Here is a 20,855-nt window from a genome sequence, read left to right as displayed (position 1 = left end):
GCATATCTTCCAAGTTAAGGCTGGTCCAACTTAAAATTCTGCACCGCACATATTATACCCGTACACTCCTATTCAAACTCCACCGGGTGGAGTCCCCGCTGTGTCTCAGGAACTGTGGCCTCGAAGGAACCTTCCTACATACCCTCTGGGAGTGCCCCATCATAGCGCTTTATTGGCAAGGGGTGTTGCGTATTCTTTCCCAGGTAACCAAAATCCCCACGCTGCCGGAACCTCGGCTCTGTCTCCTCAATGTCTGGGAGCAGACGGACCACAATAGAGTGGCCCAGCTTTGGGTGACATTGGGGCTCATGCTTGCAAAACGTAATATAGCCCAGCGATGGGGATCGGGGCAGGTGCCTACCCTGGCGCATTGGATCCGAGACATGGACCTTGTAATGGTGACTGAAAAAACTGTATATGTTCATAGAGGGTGCCCCAAGAAATGGTCCCAGGTGTGGGGTGGCTGGAATGTGTACAGGGGGAACATCTGTGAGCCCCCACCTGATGCATCAGAATCTGACCTCAGTGACCATGACTAGTGGCTCCACCGCTGGCGCTGGGCGGGGAGGGGAACGATGGTATGATACCTTTGGTCTGTTTATTTCTCTATGTGACACCTGTGCTGCCATTGCTGAGATACCTTCGGAGCTTTTGTATGCTAAGCCTTGCACTAAACGAGTGGTGTGTATTTTCTGTGTTGTTGATAAACTTAATAAAAATATTTCAACAAAAAAAAAGAAAGCAGAGATTGCAGCAAGATAACCCTTCAAGGTGCCCAGAGCAGAGCCCTGCTGGGCCAAAGAAAGAAGAAAGAGGAGAACCTCAGGAAGAGGGGCAGAAAGGGGATCCACAGCCTTTGCTGTGCACCATGCCACAAATTTGTTCCACCGGCAGGCGTATACCGTCTTTGTGGAGGGACGCCTGGCTGCCAGAATGACATCACAGACTTCAGGAGGCAAGTCAAATGGCATCAACTGCCGCCGCTCAATCTCCACGCATGGAGGTGGAGGCTGGACAGGTTCGGGTGAAGGACCGTCCCCTGCTGCTGCGACAGAAGGTCCTCCTGAAGAGGCACTCGTATCGGGGGATCGATGGACATACTGAGTAGCTCGGGATACCAGTACTTTCGTGCCCAAGCCGGAGCCACCAAGATGACTTGGGCCCGGTCACGCCTGATCTTCTTCAGCACTCTGGGCAGAAGTGGTATAGGCGGAAAGGCGTACAACAGGCCGCAACTCCACTTGCAACGAAAAGCGTCTCCGAGCGAGTGCCGCCTTGGAAATTCCAACGTGCAGAACTGCGGACATTGTGCGTTCTCTTCGGTGGCGAATAGATCTAACCAAGGCTCTCCCCACTGCAGAAAGAGACCTCGCGCCACGTCCGAGTTCAGACGCCATTCGTGATCCATCATGCACCGGCGGCTGAGTTCGTCTGCTCTGGCGTTCAGAGAGCCCGCCAGATGTTGAACCACCAGGGTGATGCCCTGATGTTCCAGCCATGTCCAGAGGCGCAGAGCCTCCTGACAAAGGGTCCACGACCCCACCCCGCCCTGTTTGTTGCAATACCACATGGCGGTGGTGTTGTCCGTGAACACCTGCACGACACTTCCCCGGACAGAGAGAAGGAAGGCTTTCAGTGCAAGTCGGATCGCCCTCAGCTCCAATAGGTTGATATGGAGCCGAGTCTCCGCCGGACTCCTCTGATCTCCGCCTCTCCCATATGGCCCCCCCATCCCAGGAGGGACGCATCCATCACTACGACATGCTCCGGTTGGGGTAGGGAGAGGGATCTGCAGCCGACCCAATCGCGAGTCGTGAGCCACCACTGCAGCTGGTTTGCAGTGCCCTCCGAGATCAGGACATGGTCGGACAGGTTGCCTCGATGCTGGGCCCACTGAAACTTCAGGTCCCACTGCAGAGCCCGCATCCGCCACCTGGCGTGAGGTACCAACAGGATGCAGGAGGCCATCAGCCCCAGAAGCCGCAGCACCAACCTGACCGAAACCCAGGACAGAGGCCGGAAGATGGAAATCAGGGCCTGAATGTCCCGGACCCGCTGTTCCGGCGGATAGACCCGGAACTGCGCCGAATCGAGAACCGCTCCAATGAAAAGGAGCTTCTGGGAGGGACTCAGGTGCGACTTCGGCACATTGATGGAGAACCCCAGCGAGTGCAGGAGGTCGGCCGTAGTCTGGAGGTGGGAGACGACTTGCTGGGGCGAGCCCGCCTTCAACAGCCAGTCGTCGAGATAGGGGAAGACTGGACCCCTGATCTGCGCAGATGAGCTGCGACCACCGCTATCACTTTCGTGAACACCCGAGGGGCACTGGTGAGGCCGAAGGGGAGCACGGTGAACTGAAAGTGCTCCTGACCCACCGTGAACCGCAGGTAACGCCGGTGGGCCGGCAGGACGGGGGTGTGGAAATAAGCGTCCTGCAAGTCCAACGCTACCATCCAGTCTCCAGGGTCTAGGGCAGCCAGAACCTGAGCTAAAGTGAGCATCTTGAACCGGTCCTTCCGGAGGAAGGCGTTGACGCTCCTGAGGTCCAAGATCGGGCGTAGGCCCCCTTTGCCCTTCTTGGGAACCAGAAAGTAGTGGGAATAACAACCACGACCTACTTCTGGACCAGGAACACGCTCGGCGGCCTCTTTGGCCAAGAGGGCCGAAACGTCCTCTCGTAGAAGATGCAAATGATCCCCCGACATACGGTGGTTCAGCGGTGGCATGGCTGGAGGGGTCGTCTCGAAGGGGAGGGAGTAGCCCCTTCGGACGATTTGCAGCACTCACCTGTCCGACGTGATGGAGCGCCAGTGGAGCAGGTGATGGCGAACTCTGCTGCCCACTGGCGTTGAATGGGCCTGAATGCTCGGACTAGGAGGGCTTTGAGGCGGATGCTGCCGGGGTGGATGTGGACTGACCGGCACGTTGACCTCCAGTACCGCGGCCGGTGGCTGGGCGGACGTGAGGAGGCGCCCCTTCCTTGGCCACGAAAGGGACGAAAGGCGGAAGTTTGCGGCTGCGGTGCCGAAAAACCCAAGGACTTGGCCGTGGCCCGGGAGTCCTTGAACCAAGCCAGCGCACTGTCCGCCTTCTCACCAAAAAGGCGAGTGCCATCAAAGGGCATGTCCATGAGGGAACTCTGAAGCGCCACCGTGGTGGAAATCGCCCGACCCAGCGAGTCCGTGGTGTCAAGTCCACACCGTATGGCATGCCGTGCTGCATCTCGACCGTCAGCAAGTGCTTGAGTGAGTCGTGTCCGGGCCTCCACCGGGCACAAGGGCAGCACGTCCTCCACCGTATCCCACAGAGAGTGGGAATAACGGTCCAACAGGCAAGCGGTATTTAAAGACCGCAGCCCCAAACTCAGGGACGAGAACAGTTTCTTGCCAAACTGTTCCAACATCTTGGATCCCCGATCCGGAGGAGCGGACGGGAAGGAGGATTGGGAGGTTGAGGCCTGGATAACCAGACTCTCGGGGTGGGGTGTTGGGAGAGGAAACTGGGGTCGCCCGGAGCAGGGTGGTGGCGCCAGGCAACGTTCCGGTCCACAGGAGGGACTGTGGAGGGCTTGGACCAAGTGCCCTGCAGAACGTCAATGAAGGCCTCATTAAACTGCACCAGAGGCTCAGTGGAGCTTGCTGTCGGTTGAAGGACCTCTGTGAGGACGTTAGTCCTCACGGCCACAGCAGGCAACTCGAGCCCTAGGGCTTCGGCCGCCTTGCGCAGCACCACTGAGAAGGCTGCACCCTCCTCCGAGGCCACAGTCGGAGGAGAGATGAAACCAGCGCCCGGGGAGGTATCCAGACCGCTGGCATCCCCCAATTCCTCTGCCCAGTCCTGAGAAAGTTGGCCTGAGCGGCCATAGGGTCTTCAGACCCCTCCCAGTCGCCCTCGTCATCCGATTCCCGATAAACAGGAGGAATGATCGGAGCCGGGCAGTAGATGAAGCGTTCACCAATCGGCGCCGCGCCGGCGTCGGGCCCAGACTGGGGCCAAACTGGGGAACGACGTCGTCCGGGGACGGCGTCGGAGGTGGAACCGGTGTCGGCGCCGGCGGAGCAGGCGTCGTGAGGTCGACCGGCGCCGACCGAGACCCAGGCCTGGATCCCTCGGGGACCTGCGGCGTCGGGGCCGGAGCCGTCGACAGCGCCGGGGCCGCCGGCACGCGAGGTCGCCCAGTCGAACCTGCGGGGCCCGAAGGCGCGCCTACAGGCGTCGACGGCAGAGCCAGGCCCCTCATGGCCGAGAGGAAGGCACTGACTTCCGCCGGAGTCGCGTCAGTCCCAGGGACCGGCGGGTATGGGGACGGACGCGGCTCCTGCGGCTCCGACGGAGCCACGGGGTGGGACCACCCTGACCCTCAGCCGAGTCGCGTGACCGGCGAGGGGAGTCCGAAGAGCGATGTCGTCTCTTGGACTTCTTGGAGTGCTTCGACTTACCCGAAGACCCCGACGAGCGATGACGATGGCTGCGGCTCCGCGATCGGTCCTTGGACCTCCTCCTGGACCGGGACCGAGAGCGGCGCGGAGCCGAGTGCCGAAGCTCGAGAAGCTTATGGGACCGCTCCCGCCTAGCTTTCGATGTCAAGGCCTGGCAATCAAGGCACGACTCCGCGTCATGGTCAGCCCCCAGGCAATAAAGGCACCGGCGATGGTGATCCGGCCCCGAAATCAGGCGATGACAGGCGTCACAGGCTTTGAAACCAGGCATCCTACCGGCACCAGAGTCGAGTCGATAGACCAAAATAAGTCAAAAAAGTTAGTCAAAAAATGACTAGGGGTAAGCTCTTCCCGGATCGGCGCTTACTGGCGTGGAAAAAAGAAGAACTGACGTCAGCGCGCGAGGGCGGCGTCTAAGTACTCCGACGACGTCATTCCGGCGCACGACGCCGACGACGGACGCGGAGCCGCAGACGACGCCTAGCGACGCGCAAGGGGTATTGCTACAAAAATCTTTCCGGATCCAGCCTGACGCCTGGAGATATTCTAAGGTGAGGAATCTAACTAACGTGTTTCTTTCAGATTTATATTTTACTAATAAGTCATTCTGGAATCGGAGAGTAAGAAAGCTAGATTCACAATCCACCCAAGCTGAACAATTTTATATGAAAAAGTGGTTCATAATTGTACAGCGATGTGTAATGGGAGATTAGATGGTTTTTAAAACACTGATGAATTTGTTTTTATTAAACATTTAATAAAATATAATTTCTATATATGTGGTATGCTCATTTGAGAGAGTGGTATTTTGATGTTTTTTTTTTTGTCATTTCAACAATACCTAGGGAGTTTTGTTGTTGTTTTTCAAATATTTTGTAATACACTTCAATAAAGTAACATAACATGGGAAAACAGAACAATTAAAATACTGTACATTTTTAAATCTATTCGAGGTAATTCGATATATAGCTCCGAAAAGCAACATACCGCTTTACAGAGAGTCTTTTTCTGTAGGAGAAGGGTCTAAAACATAAGGTTCTGTACACATAACAGAATGGTTTGTTGAGTCCAGTTGAAACAGCATTATAAAAAGAAGGATTTCAGATGGTGTGAGGTGGCTAAACATACAATAGGGACAATACATTTTGAATATTTACTCATTCAGTTCAGGATTGTAGACAGATCTGACTGTTATTAGAAGAGCACCGAGAATAAAAATGTGGCCACTTGCATTATCAAGTGCATATATCATAGAGAATCATAGTACGTGGCCTATAGAGGAGCAGGACCTGGGAAGGACTTCAAGAGGCATTGATTTCTCCCCCTTAAGTAGTTGCAAATGAGAAACAATTTTTCTTAAAGCAGCACCAGGGTTGCTTCAAAAAGAAAAAAAAGTTCCATGTTTGGGAATGCAACTACTTTGTAGTTAATCACAGGAGGACGCAAATTGGTTAATGTATCTTCAATAAGCAGGTCATTTTGCACCCCCTGTGACTGGAACGTTTGCATCAAGTGACGAGCAGTATAGACTGTATAGATCACAGATTGCAACACTGCTTTATCGCCATAACAACAGCGGGCGAAGTCATCTGTAAACTATTACCTGTGGGTTATAATAGCCAAGGGGTTCAAATTTTGCATCGATCTTGTAGAACGCCAGTTCCTGCTCCAGCTCATACTGTTTTTGGCAAGCTCGTGTTAGCTCCAGAGTCTTCTGCTTTAACTGCAACATATAATAAGTTATTATAACGAGGAAGAATGTGAACGTTCTAATTAGTAAAGCTTTCAAAACAGCTCATATAAAAATGTAGAATGCGACAGCATATGAATGGCAAATACACACTGAGATTTCTCAAACACCCTGTAATATAAACAAAATACATCGACACAACCACAACAAAAGAGGATCACATGAGAGTTCATGAAAGCTACAGTGAAGGTGGGACCAACACTAATTTTATACATGCTGACCCTTGTCCACAGCTAATACACACTAGACTTAATTTGCATATGCAATCCTTGGTTAAAAGAAAAAGGAAACGGAGCTACAAATTGGAAACCAGTCTACAAAAATACCAAAGACAAAATGTATCTTTTATGCAACAAAAAGTGAAAAGATTAATTTGGATATACAATCTGTATCAACCACAAATCAATTAACTTGTTCAATGAGAAACATAAGCACCATTTCTAAGTTCTGAAAGCTATCTGAAGAAAATGAATGCCCTACCTGCCAACTTAAGAAGGCAATAACAAATGATTTGGTAATAAGGACTACTAATCAATGAGACCAAAGTTTTTTGTTTCGGATGTCTATTAGCCCAGGGATGGTTTCTCTCTAAAGTCCAGCTGCTTATTTGCATGAATCAGGCAGTTACTCAATTAATCACTAATAACTTTCAAAACAAACGAAGGCCCAAGTTTCAATACGAAATACTTTTTCGTGATCAACCAGATGCTGTAGATAAGGAACATGCCAGGCTTCTGGAGTAGGTTTCCAAGGGTCAATATGTGTGCCCAATGGCTCGTACCATTGTCTTTGCAGAACAGCAATTGCTCCCTCTTGCCTACTTCCTGGACTAGGCAGGGTAGTCTATAGTTTGAATTTTACCAATTAGTTACCAGTGGAACTTTATACATCTCTTAGGATCTTACAAACAGATTGCATGTACTAATCAGTATCTGAACCAAACTGGTTCTCGATTAAACACAGAATTAATAAAACACTGAATTAATTCTGCCATGATTACAAAAATCACTCTCCCTACAGTGCTTACTATAAAAAAAAAAAATAATAATAATAAAAAAATATATATATATATATATATATGCATAACAATGGTTTTTCCTTCGCGAGCAGCACTCGAAAAGCGACGTAGGTAACCAGCCTAAATACAGGGTATGGGCAACGTTCTCCAAGTGGGTAGGATAGAAAGCAGCCCTTCACGTCGCCTGACGCGTTTCGCTGTAGAGCTTCTTCGGAGGTTCCGGTGAAAGGTACGTGCAGCGGTGTACTTACTCTCCCATCAAATAGCCCATTCAAACACGCCCCTGCATGGGGTTGCCAATCACAATTATTCTAGGCATTATGGGAGATGTAGTATTTTATTTCACCTATAGTCATCATTAGTGCACTGTTTGAATGGGCTATTTGATGGGAGAGTAAGTACACCGCTGCACGTACCTTTCACCGGAACCTCCGAAGAAGCTCTACAGCGAAACACGTCAGGCGACGTGAAGGGCTGCTTTCTATCCTACCCACTTGGAGAACGTTGCCCATACCCTGTATTTAGGCTGGTTACCTACGTCGCTTTTCGAGTGCTGCTCGCGAAGGAAAAACCATTGTTATGCATCTTAAGGGCGGCGTCCTGCCGCCGAGAAAGCACCACCCCACATCCATAGGGGGCCGTGAGGTCGGATCACCGGCAGAACGGAGGAGCGACGAGGGATTTAGGACAACAATCCTGAGTGGGGGTCCAATCTGGACTTTATCTTAGCAGGAAGTGGGCACTAATGATGACTATAGGTGAAATAAAATACTACATCTCCCATAATGCCTAGAATAATTGTGATTGGCAACCCCATGCAGGGGCGTGTTTGAATGGGCTATTTGATGGGAGAGTAAGTACACCGCTGCACGTACCTTTCACCGGAACCTCCGAAGAAGCTCTACAGCGAAACACGTCAGGCGACGTGAAGGGCTGCTTTCTATCCTACCCACTTGGAGAACGTTGCCCATACCCTGTATTTAGGCTGGTTACCTACGTCGCTTTTCGAGTGCTGCTCGCGAAGGAAAAACCATTGTTATGCATATATATATATATATATATATATATACACATATATACATACACACACACACACACACACAATCATCAAGCAAGCAATATATGTAAAAAGGGTAATTCTCCAATACTTAAATGGTAAATGAATGACATAATATGATTATAAATTGTATAAGCATCATGGGTACCGGTCAATGCAGAAGATTATAGTGCTTATATTATTGAAACTGTGTTCAATTCAAAAGTACATGAAACTATGAAGAAGCTCCATATATTCAATACTGTGGGATAAGCAAAGCTGCCGTACCCTCCTCTCCCCATTTCTGTTTCCTGGTCCTATTTACACAGACTTTCCTTGTGCTCCTCTTCTCCTGACAGTTGTGGTCTTGCTCTGTTCAGGCCCTCATTTTCGAGTCGGATGAAGACAGTTGTGTGTTCACGCAGCTTCTAACTCAATGAGAATAAGTGTTTGGCCTCCTTCTCCTTCCCCTACCTTTTCTATAGACAACCATGAATCACTTAACATGGTGTGGATTGCCCCATTACTCTACAGACATTAACTTTGAGCGACTTCCACAGATACATCCTGGGAAATAATGTGTTAATTTCCTTTGTGAGTCCGCTCAATAATTTCACCTTCTGCACTTTGACGTTTTTTATGGCACATTGCACCCCTCTTTATCATCTGGCCCTTTCAGTTGGGTGCTTCCCCAAACATGGACTACCTGTATTTTTTGCTTCTCCTGTAGATACATCTATGTTGTCATTTCAACTGGTTTGCTTTTTCAACTATTTTTCCTGCCACACGGACATAATTCTTTAGTACAGAGTAATTAAATATTCGGTTGTCCCTTACAATTTCCTATTTGCTTTCTCTGATTTTATACATACTAGCAATTAATTCGAGCATGTTACGCATTTAGACTTCACCCAAATGAGTGGCTGGATATTCCTTTTCCTTATTACATAATTTCAATACTTTTCTCTGACTTAAGGTTGCTTCAGTATCAATAGTCCCCGGCACTGTCCTGATCATATGAAACTGGGTAAATACCCATTTCGAGGTCAAACCTCGATGCTTGTACCTTTGGACTGTCACAAAAAAAATCTAACATTATATCTATGTATATCATAAATTGTCAGCTTGAAGTGCTTTTTTCACGTCAGGTTTGCATATTTTAATTGGTCACAGAGCAGTGTCAAACTTATTGCAAATGTAACACCTATTGCACATATTCAATTCCTTCTAAGCATGTCTACTAAGCACCTCTATGGGCCTGATTTAGATCTTGGCGGAAGGGTTACTCCATCACAGACGGATATCCTGTCCGCCGAAATAAAAATTCCATGATATTTTATGGGATTCTTATTTCAGGGGCTGGGATAACTGCACCGTTGTGACAGAGAAGCACGCCCAACAAGATTTAAATCAGGCCCTATATCTTTATACTTTTATGTATTTTTGGATTTAACACAATTTCAACCAATGCACTATATTCTTCTGCATTGTCCAGTATGCTTGTTGGATTTTTTTACAATCACACCATGTAATTCATTTACCATTTAAGTTTTGGGGTATTAGTTTTGCTCCTTTCTATACAAACATATATTGCTTGTTTGAACTATTCCCAAAGAAACCATTGTTTAATTTGTATATAGCCATACCCAAGTAAGTCAGATGGTGGTAAACTATTCTGAACAAAAATGCCATGTTAGAACATACTCAGTGTTGCCATGTATATGGACGACAGATGATTTTCTTCCTCTGAATACAAAATAATGGTGACACAAAGGCCATGGATCAACTACACGTCTGCACAAGACTGGTGTCTTGACATGGTCCCTCAAGCTAGATCTCACACTTATGGACCCCAAATAATCCTATTTAACTACATAACACCAATGCGCCTTATGAAATGACCCTCATGTGATCTTTTCCAGCTCTGCATGCTGAATACCTGAAACAGTGCATGCAGCATGGCTCCATCAGGGAACACAAGGCAAGACTAATAAAGAGGAAAAGAAGAAAGAAGAGATAAAAAATGGTAAAGAGGAGAAACACAACTCAAAGAAAGTTTAAGGCAATGTCAAATTTTACCATGCAATTTAAGTGTGTTGCTAGTATAGAAAAAAGGGAAAAAAGATTTAGACTAGAAGTAATCTCAAGGAGCAATACATGCAAGCTTTCAGTAACACAAAAAAAGTACAATAAACACATTTCTTTATTATCGGTTTTCATGCAAAAAAATCTGTGTTTATCGGCGGAGCGATGCACCTCGGCGGAACATGGACTACCTTGTGGGAGGAACAGAAACTCATCTGAAAGGATTCTCTGAAAACCATGATCACAGCTGAAAGAAGCAAGCAAAGGGCAATCAATGGAGGACAACAGCGAATTAAGATGGCCAATAACATCTGCTGCTAGGGACTCAGTAATGAGGACTGCTCAGGACTACTTTTTAAAAATGATATTTGGCTGGCATGCCTCAATTCAGAGCAAGAGGGCAAATTCTCCTCATTTGACTATGTAAAGTTAGTAGGCAGAGGAGTGCCCCCGATTACTTGAACGCGTAACAGATATGCCTTGTCTGGAATTCTACTTCTTAAAAGCAGGGTTTACAAAAGCAGACAAAATAAGGTTATGCAAAATAGTGTAAGGTGATCGTTAGAGCTCCTGAAATGCTCAGAAATCAAAACCGGCTTAATTAAAGATGCTTTGGCAAAAAAATGTTAAGGAGGCAGTCTTGAAAAATCCCAACTGTACATCAACGCCACGGCCATGGACAGACCACGGGTTACAGTTTGCAAGCTGGACACTTCTCCAGATGCTGCAGCCTTTGTGTGATTTAAGAGAGACTGCCCATTTTTGCAGCTACAACACATACAGCCAAGGGATGCTAATGTGTGACAGGTGTCAATGGTGGCGTTTAGCCTGCTGGCTCGAATCAAATTGTGGAGAAACGCATACTCTTATAACCTCTGACATGATTAACGGCTTATTCATTAAGTCTAGAGAGAGCCCCGCCCCCCCCCCCCCACAAAAAGGACTTATTTATCAATAAGAAACCCCAACAAGAAGCAAAAATATCAGTAAACATCGGTACAATGAAAATTAGCAGCAACAATTTGCTTAATCTTGTTGAGACAGAAATGACAGACAGGAATTGCAAACAAACAATGGCCTCCTCATACGTCGTCCAGCAATAAACCATGGCCCATCACTGATTGATTTTTTATTATTTGCAAAATGAAGCAATTATGCGCTCTATTCGTGTACAAGCTTTAGAAAAGAGGAAGGGGAAACTTGAAAATGGTACCAAATCAAGCAGGTCTGTGGTTCATAGCTCAGAGATGTCAAACGTTGCCAGGTTGCAGTAAGATCTATGCTAGTGTTTTTGTGGCTTGAGGCAAGTGCTTTATACATTGAACCTATTCATATTAATATGTAAATACGTTTAATTGCGCGTCAAATTATCTTTTAGTTATTCTGAAAATTCAGCATGCCATTGGCATTTGTGGACCTACCCTGGGAACCCCTGGTGTAAAGTAAGAAGAACAGAGATTAACCTCGTCTTTTAATAATTTCTTTCAAGAAGTTGAAGTCGATTTCACATTAAACCACCAGGTGGCATGAGTATGCGAAGCCTTTGAATACTGCTCAGAAATCAAGTTGCAAAACCAGTTTTACAGGTCAATTATTTGCTCATTAAATCCAATGTTATAAAGTGTATGCCTCAAGTCACACAATTTGTTGATACGCATCATCATTGGTAGTTATTTCCTGGTGAAAACCAGATCTGCAGACATAAATCCCGTAAAGGAAATTGTTAGAGCAAATACGTGTTTGCTTTCTTATTTATACTCAAATGTAGGCGCCCAACTAGATCTGCCTGTTATAGATGCTGAATAAAGTTAACATTTTAAGAACCAGAGGCCTGATGTACAACATTTCCATTCACAAAAAAGTGGTGTCAAATTGTGCACGGACGTCTTGCGAATGGAAAGGCATTTTGTGAACTGCCCTTTGTACTAATAGATCGGTTTGCAAAACTCCGAATCGTAGTAGGACGCAATCCAACCTACTTACTCCATATTCAAGAAGTAGGTTGTTAATTGTCGCCCTCTATGATTCAATGCTATCAAAGTGACGGCGGCCTGCAGACCAGCATGTCCGTGATCCCATTTTAAATATAACTTTTTGTAATGCCTTTTTTCCTTAAATAAGAATGTCTGCATTTAGAAAATAAAAGGTTTTTTGTGCGTTTGAGAGTTGACGGTGATCCCATGCCATGCCTACTTTCCAACAGACGTTTTGCTGCCGGATTTCGTTCACAAAACTTTGATGCAAACCTCACCGTACTGCTATTTAAAAGCGACGCCATAAACCAGCCTCTTCCAAACAGCGAATCGTTATGGGATGGGTTCTCAAACCTATTTCGCAATTCAGTAACCTGTTTCCGAATTTCAAAATGTGTTAAGTAAATAGCAAAACGTCATTTAGTGATAGTAGACTGTGTGATTTTGCAAATTGCAGGCTTTGCACATCAGGGCCTTAGATGATATTTCAGGGTAAATGTTACATTGTCATTTTTAATCTTCGAGAGGTGCAGGTAATCTTATTTTAGTTAACAAGCAAGGGTTTCATGGTATCAACTTGGGGTTCATTACTGAACCCCGAAGGTCCAAAAGTGTTTACTCTCAGTATATGTGAACCCCGAGGATGCCCCTTAACTTAAGAAAAGCGATCGGGGGTCCCAGGAAAGCCCCTCAGATATCACCCAGCAGGAGGAAGGAGCCATAGAACACAACCACCTGTGGATAGACTTCCGGTCCCCTCCTCAAAGTGCAGTCAATCCTTCTGCATTGCCTGACCGAAAACTGGTTTCAAATTGCTGGTCCACCTTTTGGTGCTGTGCTGTCCAAAGTATGGGCGCCAGTTTCCGCGTCACAGGGGACAGCACATTTTGTAAGGACGCTTTGATCCTGCTTGTGCTGCGCACATCCTCCAATCTGGTGCTTGGCATACAAGACAGACATGGAGCGCCATTTTAGATCACACGGTCCCAGATCGTCCCTTTTAAAACACTCCCTCTCGCTCAGCGGTCTACAGATGTTCTTGATAATGTACCTATTCTGAACACCACTGCTTCCCTTCTGCCGGTATTCAGGTACCTGTTACATTCATACTTGCAAGAAGTATCCCAGATATAGAGAGCACAAACCACTCACGGCTGACCAGCACAGCTGCTACATACCGGGCCACTGCTGCAATTTCCCTTTACATTTTTACTAGCATTTATGAAAAGCTACCAAAGTGAGATCTCTACTTTTCTATTTGTTTTCTTATTCATTTACAAAAGAATATGAAGGAACCCCTTGGACATCGGCCTGTAAAGATGAAGGAGTCCTTGGAGCTCCCACAGCATTATCCATTTGTTCAGCGAGGGCTTGTTTGCCCTCAGTAGGTAACCTTCAGTGTTCAAAGTGCAGCCACAAATCACGGAGGGAGTTGCAACACCTTGTTTGAAAAAGAGGAGTTGCCGCGAGATGACAGCGGTGAGCCATTTTTGTTAGGTCTCGCCTGGCTATCGCGTAGGCTATCGCGTAAGCGATCGCACAGCGAGACTTGTATAGGGGCTTCAGAAAATGCTCCCAAAGGCTTCCCAGGAGGATCGGGTGGCGGTTAAGCGCACAACCACGCGCATTCCATTTGCCACCAGCTACTTCCTGCACGTGCGCCACCTCACGCATTCAGAGAGATTTAGTAAGGGGCACAAGACCTTAGGAATGCGGTTTATGGCCAGTGCATGTGAGGCATTCAAGCGCGAAGCTGGCATCGGACTTGAAAGCAGCAGACTGCTTTCGCCAGCGCGCTCTCGGCCTAACTTCCTGCATTCCCTCTTACAACAATTAACTTTCGTTATAACTCACACCCAATATGCTCGTTCCCTCCCACCCTTCCTTTGATGTCAGCTTTTCTTGTTGTTTACAAACCACGCCACACACTGCTGCACGCCACACACTGCTGCACGCCACACACTGCTGCACGCCTCACACTGCTGCACGCCTCACACTGCTGCATGCCTCACACTGCCGCATGCCTCCCACTACCGCACGCCACACACTGCTGCGCACACTGCTGCATTACACACTACTGCATTACACACTGCTGCACGCCGCACACTGCTGCACGCCGCACTGCTGCACGCCTCACACTGCTACACGAAACACTGCTGCATGCCTCACACTGCTGCACACCACACACTGCTGCACGCCTCACACTGCTGCACGCCGCACACTGCTGCACGCCGCACACTGCCGCACACTGCTGCACACCGCATGCCGCTGCACGCGACACACTGCTGCACGCCACACACTGCTGCACGCTGCACACTGCTACACGAAACACTGCTGCACGCCACACACTGCTGCACACCACACACTGCTGCACACCACACACTGCTGCACGCCACACACTGCTGCACGCCACACACTGCTGCACGCCACACACTGCTGCACGCCACACACTGCTGCACGCCACACAATGCTACACGAAACACTGCTGCACGGCACACACTGCTGCACGGCACACTACTGCACACTGCTGCACGCCACACACTGCTGCACACTGCTGCATTACTCACTGCTGCATGCTGCAAGACACTGCTGCACGCCGCACACTGCTGCACGCCGCTCACTGCTGTACGCAGCACACTGCTGTACGCAGCACACTGCTGCACGACGCACACTGCTGCACGACGCACACTGCTGCACGCCGCACACTGCTACACGCCACACACTGCTACACGCCACACACTGCTGCACGCCACACACTGCTGCACACCACACACTGCTACACGAAACACTGCTGCACGCCACACACTGCTGCACGCCACACACTGCTGCACGCCGCATGCCGCTGCACGCCACACACTGCTGCACGCCACACACTGCTACACGAAACACTGCTGCACGCCACACACTGCTGCACACCACACACTGCTGCACGCCACACACTGCTGCACGCCACACACTGCTGCACGCCACACACTGCTGCACGCCGCACACTGCTGCACTCCGCACAATGCTACACGAAACACTGCTGCACGCCACACACTGCTGCACACTGCACACTGCTGCATTACTCACTGCTGCACGACACTGCTGCACGCCGCACACTGCTGCACGCCGCACACTGCTGTACGCAGCACACTGCTGCACGCCGCACACTGCTACACACTGCTACACGCCACACACTGCTGCACGCCACACACTGCTGCACACCGCACACTGCTGCACGCCGCACACTGCTGCACGCCGCACACTGCTACACGAAACACTGCTGCACGCCACACACTGCTGCATGCCACACACTGCTGCACACCACACACTGCTGCACACCACACACTGCTGCACACCACACACTGCTGCACGCCACACACTGCTGCACGCCACACACTGCTGCACGACGCACAATGCTACACGAAACACTGCTGCACGCCACACACTGCTGAACGCCGCACACTGCTGCACGCCACACACTGCTGCACACTGCTGCATTACTCACTGCTGCATGCTGCACGACACTGCTGCATGCAGCACACTGCTGCACGCCGCACGCCGCTGCACGCCACACAGTGCTGCACGCCTCACACTGCTACACGAAACACTGCTGCACGCCACACACTGCTGCACGCCACACACTGCTGCACGCCACACACTGCTGCACGCCACACACTGCTGCACGCCACACACTGCTGCACGCCGCACACTGCTGCACGCCGCACACTGCTGCACGCCGCACGCTGCTAAACGCCGCACACTGCTTTTATGCGAGTTTATGCTACTGACATTGTAAATGACAATGCCTTTTATTTGTTTTAAAACCAAAACATAAATAAAAGGCATTGTAATTTTACAATGCCAATAGCTCAAACTCTTATAAATGCGAGACCTATTGCATTGCAAATGCTTGTCTACCTTACGATGATAGGTTTTTTACATTTCTGCTGCTTTTGACTAAGAGAAGAGTTTGTGATCGAAGCAACAGAGATGGAAAATATCTAAAGATCACATTTCTGAACTGAAACCGGACTACCTGAATTAAACAGTAAAGAGACTTGTGATACTGTACGTGCAATATATTTAATGTGTACACAACATCAGTCTTATATCTCTTTTATGTAATTAACGAAACAGTCTGTCCTGCTCTGTAGGTAACACTCTATTTTATACTCAATTTTTCAACCTGCGCAACATGTAGCAATTCTAGCATTCACTTTTCTCAATGAACACCTTGTTTTTCGTTTGAAAAGAAAATTAAACATGTCATGAAAAATATAATTCGATGTGTAGAAGCTTAAAATAAGGCTGGGGTTAAAATAAGGCTACAGAGCCTTTTGCCATTTTAACAAATAAGTCTTAGGTTTACGATTATTAGCAACTTCCATCCATGACGAGCTGAAATAGGACAAAAGTCTTTTACCATTCCAGGCACAATATTACAGCTTTGGATGTGTAAAATGCCATCCCAGCCAACCTGCAATAAATAAAAGCAACCCAACACATGTTCCACTCTAAAGCTTTTATTAGAGCTCGACAAAGACTCATAGATTTGTCCAGACACAAGGGCACAACCAGTAGAAGTCAAAACAAGGCCCTTTTAGGCTTCGAGTACCGCATAAAATATGCAAAAAAGAGCAGAGAATCCTGGGAAGTTCCCAAGTTTTAGGTGGAGAGCAGCACCATTATATGAATCACTTTACAATCCCGACACTCCAAATCTGCTCAACTCAAATGCCTGTTTTTCTAGCAAATTTTCAGTATAGGATTAGCACAGAGCCATCCACCCAGAGCTGGAAAATGACAAAGCCTTTTGCCATTTTTACAGCTAAATCTTTAAGCACAGGATTAGTAAGTGCTATTCATGCCGAGTTACAAAGTGACAAAGTCCTTTGCCATTTTTAGGTCTCGCCTGAGCCAGCGCTTTAGCGCTGATCTGGCGAGAGCTTTAGTAAACGGGGATTTGGAAGTGCAGACTAGTGCTTTTCAGGCCTCCAAATACAGTGCATGTGCGCTGGGCGCGCGCACCATTTGTCAGCCTGCCTGATCACTTTCGCGGCCGCTTTGATGTTCTCAGTGAGTCGCGCGGCCACTGAGAACATCAAAGCGGCCGCGAAAGTGCTCACCATTTTCCACCCCCTCCCTTGGCGGCTTGGATTTGTAGCTCAGCACGCTTGTAATAAAGCGGTGGGGTTTTTTAGCTCTTTATGGCCCAGCGTCACGGGTGGCTTGGCTTGGTATTATCACAGTAGTTACAGTCTTTCCCCCAATGTGACCCTTTACTGTAACAAACTGCCCGGCACTCTGCATACCCTTCCCTTTCATGCTTGCATGTTTGAAAGGCTCTTTTTGCCTTGCTGAAGGTAGCGTTAACATCACAGGAAATGCAGTTTAATTGTTCCCAGTAATATTTACAAAGAACCGCAATCTTCTCTAAAATCCCACCGATTTGAACATGTTTATTTAAATGAGGTACTCGTCTCTAAAGCCTTCCTGACTGGAACATGTCTGTTAGTGTATCCATATTAATGTCAACATTTCACTCAGTTTGCAGTCGGTTACTTTGGGCCAGACGAGAGCGACCAGTCTGATCCCAGGTACATAGCACTCAAAGGCTGCTAGAAGGCTGTTAGGAGCTGTGGCTCATCTATGTTTGTGTGCATTTAAACAGCTTCTCTTGTCTCAAGTACTTTCTGACCCTCGTTAAACTCAAAACGATGATAATTCGGACAGCAGCGAGGTGCCAAGTTTGCTCTTATCCTAATTTTACAGAGCAGGAGTTGTAGTATAACATTTTTAACTGCAGCTCTGACTAAATATCACAGCACAAGAGACCTGAAACACAGTGTGAGGATTGTGACATAATGACCCCTCTGCCCCACATTTCTCACGGCCTTACTTTATTCATTTCGGAAGTGGGAATCACCCCGATATCCCTCCCTCCCGCTCTCTCTATCTCCCTCTCTCCCCCTCTCTCTTTTTCTCACTCTTTCCCTTTCTCTCTCCTTTCCTCTCTCTATCTCTCTCTCTCTCCCCCCTCTCTATCTCTCTCCTCTTTCTCTCTCTCTCTCTCTCTCAGTCTCTCCCACCCTCTCTTGCTCTCTCTCTCTCACTCTTTCCCTCTCTCCTCTCTATTTCTCTTTACCTGTCTCTCTCTCCCTCCCTCTCTCTTTCCCTCCTGCTCTCTCTTTATCTCTCCACCCTCTCTCCCCTTGTCTGTCTCTCTCTCTCTCTCCCTCTCTCTCACCCTCTCTCTCACCCTCTCTCTCTTTATCCCTCTTCCCTCTCACACTCCACTCTGTGGCACGTAATAACACGCCACATAATTACACTCTACTAAATGCAACATACACTCCACATAATACCACTCAGTGCCACATAATTACATACCACATATTTACACTCTACTCAATGCAACATAAATACGCTCCGATACCACTCAGTGCCACACAATTGCAAGCCACATAATTACACTCTACTCAATGCAACATAAATACACTCCACAAAATACCATTCAGTACCACATAATTACACGTCACATAAGTACTGTATTCAATGCAACATACATGCACTCCACATACCACTCAATACTATATAATTCAACGTCACATAATTACTCTCTACTTAATGCAACATAAATACACTCCGCATAATACCACTCCGTGCCACATAACAACATACCACATAATTGCACTGACCTCAATACAACATAAATGCACGCCTTTGGGTCAAGTCGCGCTATATAAAAAAGCAACAAACGAAAAACGTTTGCAATGCATTAGGTCTCGCATTACTGAATGTTTGCGCTACTGGTGTTACATTATTATTAGCAATGCCAATAGCTCAAACCTTTATAATGCGAGACCTATTGCATTGCAAATGCTTGTTGCAGTAGTCTTTAAGCACAGGATTAGCAAGTGCCATCCATGCCGAGCTGAAAAATGACATAAGCTTTTTGCCTTTCCAGGCACTGTATTCAATGCACACACAGGTATACATTCTAGTAGTTTATGTGGGATGGACAGAGGAGAGAGGACGGAAAATAAGGAATACTTCTTACTAAAGAGGACGGGTTAAAGGAGGATTCAGGAGGGGTTAAGGCATGACATTTACTGAAAGAGTTAGCCCACTGCTAATCACACATTTCTCTCCTGTATTTGCTGGAGCCAAAAAAGATCCAAAATAATCATAAATGTACTCCAGTTCAGACCTGGAGTAAGCCCAAAGCCACTTTCGGTGGATTTTTTAAATTTAATTTAAACTTTAAAAAAAGGAATATGCTACTTACCAGTATACATCTGTTCTTGGCATGTAGAGCTGCAGATCTATACACTGTGCATAGATCGCCATCTGGTGTTGGGCCCGGATGTTTGCAGTTTGTTTTTCCTCTTGGAAAGTCTTTGGAAGTCACGAGTTCGGTGACTCCTCCTTTGGTTCGTATTGCGCATGGGTTCGGCTCCATCCTCAGATTGTTTTTCGCCAGCAGGGAAAGATGGAGCGTAGTAGTAACAGTAAAGAAACCCATGTGTGTTGTATCTAAATAAGATAAACTGGAACGGATACAGGTAGCCGGGGAGGCGGGTGGGCGTGTATAGATCTGCAGCTCTACATGCCAAGAACAGATGCATACTGGTAAGTAGCATATTCCGTTCGAGGCATATGAGCTGCAGATTATACACTGTGCATAGATTATATAGCAGTACCCAACCCTAGCGGCGACCACCGGCATCCGTTGCAGTTGTTTGGAACAGTGTTTTTAGAACAGCCTGGCCCACACTAGCTTGTTGCTTGGTTTGCACATCTACACAGTAATGTTTTGTGAAAGTGTGCGGTGTTGACCATGTCGCTGCTTTGCAGATGTCATCTAGTGGTATGTTTCCTAGAAAAGCCATAGAAGCCCCTATCTTCCTTGTAGAGTGGGCTTTAGGGGGAACAGATAGCGTTAGTTTTGCTTTGTGGTAGCAAATCTGTATGCATTTTACGATCCACCTAGCTATCCCTGATTTAGAAATAGGTTTGCCTTTATGTGGTGGAGAGAAGGAGACAAATAGCTGTTTGGTTTTCCTGAAAGGTTGTGTCCTTTGGATGTAGTAAAGTAAAGCCCTTTTAACATCCAGTGTGTGTAAGGCCCTTTCCGCAACGGTTTGAGGTTGTGAGAAAAAGAATGGTAATTCTACCGACTGGTTTAGATGGAATGGAGAAATGACTTTGGGCAGAAATTTTGGGTTGGTGCGGAGTACAGCCTTGTTCTGATGCATTTGGAGAAAAGGTTCCTGTATAGTGAGTGCTTGTATTTCACTAACCCTTCTGAGGGAAGTGATGGCCACTAGAAAAGCTGTTTTCCATGTGAGAAATTGGAGCTCACATTTATGTAATGGTTCGAAAGGGGGTCCCATTAACCTTGTGAGAACTATGTTCAAGTTCCAGACAGGTGAGGGTGGTACTCTGGGTGGAATTACTCTTTCGAGGCCTTCCATAAAGGCCTTGATGGCAGGCACTCTGAAAAGTGATAGGTGCTGCCTGTTCTGTAAATAAGCAGCAATTGCGGCGAGGTGTAACTGAATGGAAG

The 20,855-nt window shown here is 47.5% G+C and overlaps 1 protein-coding gene across 1 annotated transcript in view; it reads right to left on the bottom strand.

The window, feature by feature from the left end:
* Positions 1-20,855, bottom strand: part of CNTRL (centriolin) — a 1,084,252-nt gene that overhangs the window by 953,300 nt on the left and 110,097 nt on the right. The window contains exon 8 of the mRNA XM_085613596.1: positions 6,043-6,162. Within this exon, the coding sequence (XP_085469722.1) occupies positions 6,043-6,162 (120 nt within the window). The remainder of the gene's footprint in view (positions 1-6,042; positions 6,163-20,855) is intronic.

Source organism: Triturus cristatus, chromosome 1_2 (assembly GCF_964204655.1).
Source record: "Triturus cristatus chromosome 1_2, aTriCri1.1, whole genome shotgun sequence".
Lineage (NCBI taxonomy): Eukaryota > Metazoa > Chordata > Amphibia > Caudata > Salamandridae > Triturus > Triturus cristatus.
The sequence above is the reverse complement of the archived record's forward strand: the minus strand, read 5'-3'. Positions and strand labels throughout refer to the sequence as shown.